This window comes from Echinops telfairi, unplaced genomic scaffold, assembly GCF_000313985.2.
Source record: "Echinops telfairi isolate 266 unplaced genomic scaffold, ASM31398v2 ScPeMD7_7404;HRSCAF=8442, whole genome shotgun sequence".
Lineage (NCBI taxonomy): Eukaryota > Metazoa > Chordata > Mammalia > Afrosoricida > Tenrecidae > Echinops > Echinops telfairi.
The window spans coordinates 1,526,830-1,533,908 of record NW_022111304.1 but is presented as its reverse complement, the minus strand read 5'-3'; the positions used below and the strand labels follow the sequence as shown (position 1 = coordinate 1,533,908).

Genomic DNA, 7,079 nt, shown 5'->3' with positions numbered 1-7,079 from the left:
GAGTCAGAGGGCGTCACATTCAGGGAGGACGTCACAGTCAGGGAGGATGTCACAGTCAGGGAGGGCGTCACAGTCAGAGGATGTCACAGTCAGGGAGGGCGTCACAGTCAGAGGATGTCACAGTCGGGGAGGGCGTCACAGTCAGGGAGGACGTCACAGTCAGAGGGCGTCACAGTCAGGGAGGATGTCACAGTCAGGGAGGGCGTCACAGTCAGAGGACGTCACAGTCAGGGAGGGCGTCACAGTCAGAGGATGTCACAGTCAGAGGACGTCACAGTCAGAGGATGTCACAGTCAGAAGGCGTCACAGTCAGGGAGGACGTCACAGTCAGGGAGGACATCACAGTCAGGGAGGGCTTCACAGGGAAGATGAAATTTGAGTTAAGTCTCAAGGGATTGCTGTCACTTAGCTTTCTTTGTTGTTTTGTGCTGCCAAGTAAATTCCCTCACAGCCTCCATAGAGGACAGAGTAGAATGTCCCCACTGGGTTTTATAGTCTGGAATCTTTATGGTAGCAGATCACCAGGTCTTTTATCTCAGTGGATTTGAACTGCTGACCTTTTGATTTAGCAACTAAGCGCTAAATTGTTTTGCTACAAAATCCCTCTTAGCAACAAGTAGAGGAGTGAGAAGAGCACGGTGGAAAGAGAAACAACGCGAATCAAAGTGTGGAGTAAAGAAAGCAGAATTCTTGGACCAGTGAATCAATTACCCTGACTGTATTGACTACTGAAAGCGTTTAGGGAGCTGTGATTGACAAGGTCAATCTATGGTATGGTTGTACTGTGGTGGGTCCTGAATAAGAAGCTCTGCAGTGCTGTGGTTTAGGTATGGGGCTGCTGACCCCCAGGTTAGTGGTTTAAACCCATGGTGGGAGAGACATAAGGCTGTCTGCTCCTGTTAAGATTTACAGCGTTGGGCTGCTATAAGTTGGGATAGACCTGGCAATGTGTTTGGTTTTGTCTTTTGCGTGTTTTGAATGCCAAGCCCAATCATTTGCTCTCCCCGTCTTCTCCCAGAAGGCTAGGGAGAGCTATTAAAAGAATACCTAGAAAAGATGACAGTACACCAGAAGGTTAAAATCTATGATCAAGGAATCTTGGCTACCTGTCACCTTTGCCAGGTACTTCTTTGCTGCGAATCCTCTTTCAAGGTTGTTTTCTCCTCCCCCAGGTGACTCTGAGTGTCTTTGAGCTGGCCTCTGCTGCAGGGGTGGGCTGTGACATTGACCCAGCACTGGTGGCTGCCATTGCCAATCTGAAAACTGGTAAGAGAAGGACAAGGGGGCAAGGGAGGGCTTGGACCCTATTTTTGGGTCAGAAAATGTCAATGTCAAAGAGGTCTTTATTTGGGGTTGAGAATCTGTCTGGGAGCTAAAGAAAGATTTAAAGTACAGACACTAGCCCCCAGAAAACACAGAGGCAATTTAGATTTCTCCTCAGGTTCCAGAAAATTGATCTATCAATCAGCTAAAAATATTAAGTGAGAGTCTTGTGCTTAGCAAGGGCTCAGAGGAATTTACAATCTGGTTAGGGAAATAATATTAATGCAAATCTGAGAAAACAATACAAAATAGTGTATGATTGCTGCTAAGTTTGCCATGCTGTCAAGACTTGAGTGTTGCTGTAATGCTGACTGTTATGTTGCCAGTATTTCACATATCAGCCAGCTCACCTATGGTGAATAAGGTTCAGTAGAGTTTCCAGAGTAGGACAGACTACAAAGATGGATGATCTACTTCTTTAAAACATGGCTAGTGGAAACCTTTTGAATGGCAGCAGAACATTTCTGATACAGGGAAGGTACTGAATCTGGAAGATTGGAAGGTACTGAAAATGTCACTGCTAAAGAGCTGCGTTCTCAAAGTAGCATCAGCTGTGATAACGTGGATGGAGTAAACTCTGGGAGGGAGCTCCATTTGCTGAGGTAGCATGATGACTCAAAATGAGAAGAATCAGCTGCGTACATCCATTAATAAGCAGAGTGTAGAATGTATGAAGTGTGACTTTGGAAAATTGGAAGTTGTAAAAAAGAAATGGAATGCATAAAGATCAATGTCCTGGATGTTAGTGAGCTGAAACCTACTGGTGTTGACAATTTGAATCAATAATCATATTTTACTATGCCAAGAATGGCAAAGAGAACTGATGTCACATTCATCAGAAAAAAAGAACATTTCAAGACCGTTCCTGAAGCACAATGCTGTCAGTGACAGGACAGTATCTATATCTCAGTTAATATGACTATTAACTATTATTCAAATGTATGCATTAACAACTAATGCCAAAGATGAATTGATTATTTTTTTCCTAACTTCTGTGGTCTAAAATTGATCAACATGCAATCAAGATGCATCGATACTGGAGATAGACTGAGAAAGAAAAAAGAAAGATCAGTAGCTGGGAAATATGACCGTGGTGATAAGAATAATGTTGGAGATTGCATGGCAGAATTTTGTAAGACTGACAACTTATTCATTGGAAATGCCCTTTGTCTTAAAAATAACAACTATACACTATGAATCAGAGTGGGTTTCTGTTTTATACACTTGAACCTCACTAGGTGGAATGCAAATTGGCAACATCTGTGGAAAGAATGATGGAGATGCTTAGTATTATTAGAGCAAGGCCAGAGGCTGACCATAAATTAGTCATATGCAAGTTCAAGTTGAAGCTGAAGAAAATTAAAACAAATCCACAAGAGCCAAAGTATGAACCTGTGTATATTCCACCTGAATTTAAAGACCAATTCGAGAATCAATTTAAAGCATGTAGTCCTCGTGACCAGAAAAGTTGTAGGATGACAGAAAGGGCATCATAGATGAAGAAAATAAAAGGTCATGAAGAAGACCTGAAAAGAAAGTAAAAACCAGAGTGGAAAGGGGGAACCGATGACAGGGATCGACATAGAACATCCTCCCCGGGGGACGGACAGCAGAAAAGTGGTGAAGGGAGATGTCGGACAGGCCAAGATATGACAAAATAATAATAATTTATAAATTATCAAGGGCTCATGAGGGAGGGGGGAGCAGGGAGGGAGGGGGAAAATGAGCTGATGCCAGGGGCTTAAGTGGAGAGCAAATGTTTTGAGAATGATGAGGGCAACGAATGTACAAATGTGCCTGACACAATTGATGTATGTATGGATTGTGATAAGAGTTGTATAAGCCCCCAATAAAATGATTTTTTAAAAAAGTAAAAACCAAAATAAATGTCAGAAGAGACCCTGAAACTTGCTTTTGAACACAGAGTATCTAAAAATAATAGAAACATTGATGACATAAAACAGGAGATTTCAAAGGGCAGCTTGAGAAGACCAAGTAAAATATTAGAGTGAATTGTGCAAAAACCTATAGTCAGAGAGGCAAAAGAGAAAAAACACACTTGACATTTCTCAAGCTAAAGTTTCTAAAGAAAAAATTCAAGCTTTGAGTTGAAACACTGAAGGGCAAGAGATTGAAGATGCAGGAAGCATCAGAAAAAAAAAAAAGACGAAGATGAAGCGCATGCATGGAACCCTGTACCAAAATAATTGGTCACTATGCAACCATTTCAGGAGGAATTACAAGAAGTTCAAGATATTTTGAAGGCTCTAGAAATTGATGAATACCAACAGATATTTCAACAAAGGGATGCCATGCTGGTAGTGCTTGTTTGCCTTCTGCCAAGAAATTTGCTAGATAGCTACCTAACCAATGGACTGGGAGAGATCCATATCTGTGCCCATTCCAAATAAAGATGATCTAACAGAATGTGGAAATTTTCAACAGTACCATTAATATTACATGCAAGTAAAATTTTACTGAGGATAATTAGAAAATGGCTGCAACAGTACCTTGATAGTGCACTGCCAGAAATTGAAGTGTGATTCAGTCGAGGACATGCAACAAAGGATTCCACTGCTGATGTCAGATGTATCTTGGTTGGAAACAGAGAATACCAGAAGGATGCTTACCTGTGTTTCATTGACTATGCATTGATGTTCAAGTGTGTGGATGGCAACAACTTAACATTGCAATGAATGAGAATCCCCCAAGCAATTGTGATCATGTGGCACCTGTACATATAGAACAGGGGGATACTGAGTGGTTTAGAATCAAAAAACGTTGTGCATCAGGATTGTATTCACCATATTTTCACTCTACTTACTCAATGTGTATGCTAAGCAAATAATCGGAGAAGCTGGACTTTCTGAAGCAAAACTCAGCATCAGGATTAGAGGAAGATTAATTAATATCCCGTGACATGCAGATGGCACAACCTTGCTTGCTGAAAGCTAAGAAGACTGGAATCACTAACTGCTGAACATCAAAGTCTGTAGCCTTCCGTATGGATGATTCCTGCCATCAAGTCAGCGCCTGGTGACCCCCTGTGGCTTTCTGAGACGGTAACTGTTTATGGGAGTGGAACCTCCAGTCTTTCTCCCAAGGATCTTCTGGCGGTTTTGAACTGTTGGCCATGAGGGTCACAGCCCAACTTGTAGCCATTACACCACCAGGGCCCCACCTCAACATAAAGACAAAAAGTCCTCATAACTGTACCAATAAGCAGCATCTTCACAAACAGAAAATAATGAAGTAAAGATTTAATTTTTCTTGGTCTACAATCGGTGCTCATGGACACAGCAGTCAGGAGATCAAAAGATGCATTGCAAATCTGCTGCCTGAACCTCTTTAAAGTGTTAAAAAGCTAAGATGTCCCTTTGAGGACTAAGGAATGTCTGACCCAAGACATGGTGTCTTCAGTTGTCTCATGCATGTGAAAGCTGGACAATGAATAAGGAAGATAAAGGAGGATTGATGCTTCTGAATTGCAGTGTTGCCCAAAGTGGGAAAGACTTCCCCACTTGGGGCACTAGAACAACCCAGGGCGCGGCGCTGCAAAAGCAGATATCTACATTTTATCTTGGATTATGGACTACACTATGAAAGTGTTGAATTTTTCTGTAAGGGGGTGGGTGGTAGGTCAAATCAGTATGGAAACCTATGAACTATGGTGTTGATGAAGAATGCTGGGTATACAAGGAGCTGCCAGAAGGACAAACAAATCTCTTGGAAGAACAGCCAGAAGGCGTCTTAGAAGCCAGGATGGCAAGACTTTGCCTTATGTATTTCGACTTGTTATCAGGAGTGATCAGTTTCTGGAGCAGGACAACATGTGACGTCATCAAGGTCAATGAAAAAAAGGAAGACCCTCAGTGAGATGGATTGATGTAATGGCTCCAGTAATAGTCTCAAACATAGCAACAGTTGTGAGAATGGTCTGGAGTAAGCAGTGTTTCATTCTGTTGAATATAGGGTCATTAGGAGTTGGAACTGTCAATGACAGCAGCAGCAGCAAGACTGGGGTCTGCCCCTTCACAAGGGCCAGACACAGCTCCTTTCCCTCCTCTCTTGCTAGGTGAGAACCATCCTTCTGTTCTTCTCGGCTCCTGCTTCCCCACTACATCCAGCAACTGGGAGAGTGACTTTGGGACAGCATTTCAGCAGAATCTTTAGCTAAGAACTCTGCTCAGTCCCCAGAGGAGCCTCCAGGCCTCAGTACCCTTATTGTATGTGGACGCTAGTCTAGTCTTTTTCAGTAATCATAACTTTCCTGGTTGTTAGGGACCATCGGGTTGGTTCCAACCCACAGCAACCTTCTGTACAACAGAATGAAACACCGCAGAGTCCTGCGCCAGCCTCACAATTGTTCCTGAGCCACTTGTTGCCACCACGGTGTCAATTCATCTCGTGGAGGACCTTCCTCTTTTTCCCTTCCCTGCACTTCACCAAGCATGATGTCTTTCTGCAGGGGCTGCCATCCCCTAGCGTGCTTTATAAAATGTTTTCCATCTCGTAGCATGGTCCTCCTATAGACGAGAATGCCTAGTTGTTGATCTCATTTACTTTTCTCTTTCCTCGCACCAGATACGTCATCCTCTGAAGAAGAATATAAGGTGGCCTGCCTGCTCTTGATCTTCGTTGCAGTTTCCCTCCCGCTCCTTGCCTCAGATCCCTCTTCCTTCTATAGCATTGAGAAGGATGGTAAGTATGGAGCAGGTTGGAGGGACCAGTGCTATCTAACTTAGTGTTCCAGGGGTAGGGGGTGAGAGAAAGGCATTTTTCTGGAAGATACAGACTTCTGACTCAGAAGTAAAGCCATGTTCCAAAAAATCATCTGAGAATGAGCACTCCATAAAATTAAATTCCAGTGAAATTTCTTTGGAATACTTCTCCTCCCCCTACCCCCAATCCCAGTGCCTTCTAACCCGTTTGGTGTCAATCAGGGATCAGTCTGAAAAAGTGAGAAATTACCAGTTGGAATCTACTGGAGTGGCTTACTTTGTCATTTCATTTTGTTTCTCTCCCTCTATCACCCATAACCTAGGTTACAACAATAATATTCACTGCTTGACCAAAGCCATCATCCAGGTGTCTGCTGCCCTCTTCACACTTTACAACAAGAACATTGAAACTCACCTCAAGGAATTTCTGGTGGTGAGTTGGGTCTCAGTTGTATAGAATGGAGGATTGCAAGGCCTGGTGGGACTTGCCTTAAATCTATGGACTGTTACTGCTGAATAGGTCTTTGCAATCGTCTACTCTCTCATGCACTTTGCTCAATCAATAGGGAGCATGTACTTTGTGAATTGCAGAAGTTTCTTCTAAATTCCCAAACAGTTGGTATTTCAGTCTGTACCTCAATGCTTGAGGAGCCCTGCTGGCACTTGGCTGCTAACAAAAAGGTTGGTAGTTTGAAACCACCAGCTGCTTTGTGTAAGAAGGCAGGCCTGATAATATCTATGGAGAAATAAGCCAGTGAGAACCCTGTGGAGCACAGCTCTACTCTGACACACATGGGCTTGTCATGAGGCAAAGCAACTGGCTTGGTCTTGGTGAGGGTGAGTATAGTCTTCTGCATTTTTAATCAATTCTTCAGGTGATCAGATGCGCATCAAAGTTGGAGAGACATTGACTATTATCATCTATAAGGTCCTTTTCCAACCCTATTACTGGGCAATCATCAGTGACTACTATCTCAGTTATCGCCTGCTTCTATAACAGAATTACCTCAAGTGGATGATTTTATTTATTTATTT

General features: G+C 42.9%; 1 protein-coding gene across 1 annotated transcript in view; it reads left to right on the top strand.

The window, feature by feature from the left end:
• Positions 1 to 7,079, top strand: part of NCKAP1L (NCK associated protein 1 like) — a 69,134-nt gene that overhangs the window by 47,422 nt on the left and 14,633 nt on the right. The window contains exons 27-29 of the mRNA XM_004716919.2: positions 1,173 to 1,266; positions 5,908 to 6,024; positions 6,368 to 6,477. Of these exons, the coding sequence (XP_004716976.1) occupies positions 1,173 to 1,266; positions 5,908 to 6,024; positions 6,368 to 6,477 (321 nt within the window). The remainder of the gene's footprint in view (positions 1 to 1,172; positions 1,267 to 5,907; positions 6,025 to 6,367; positions 6,478 to 7,079) is intronic.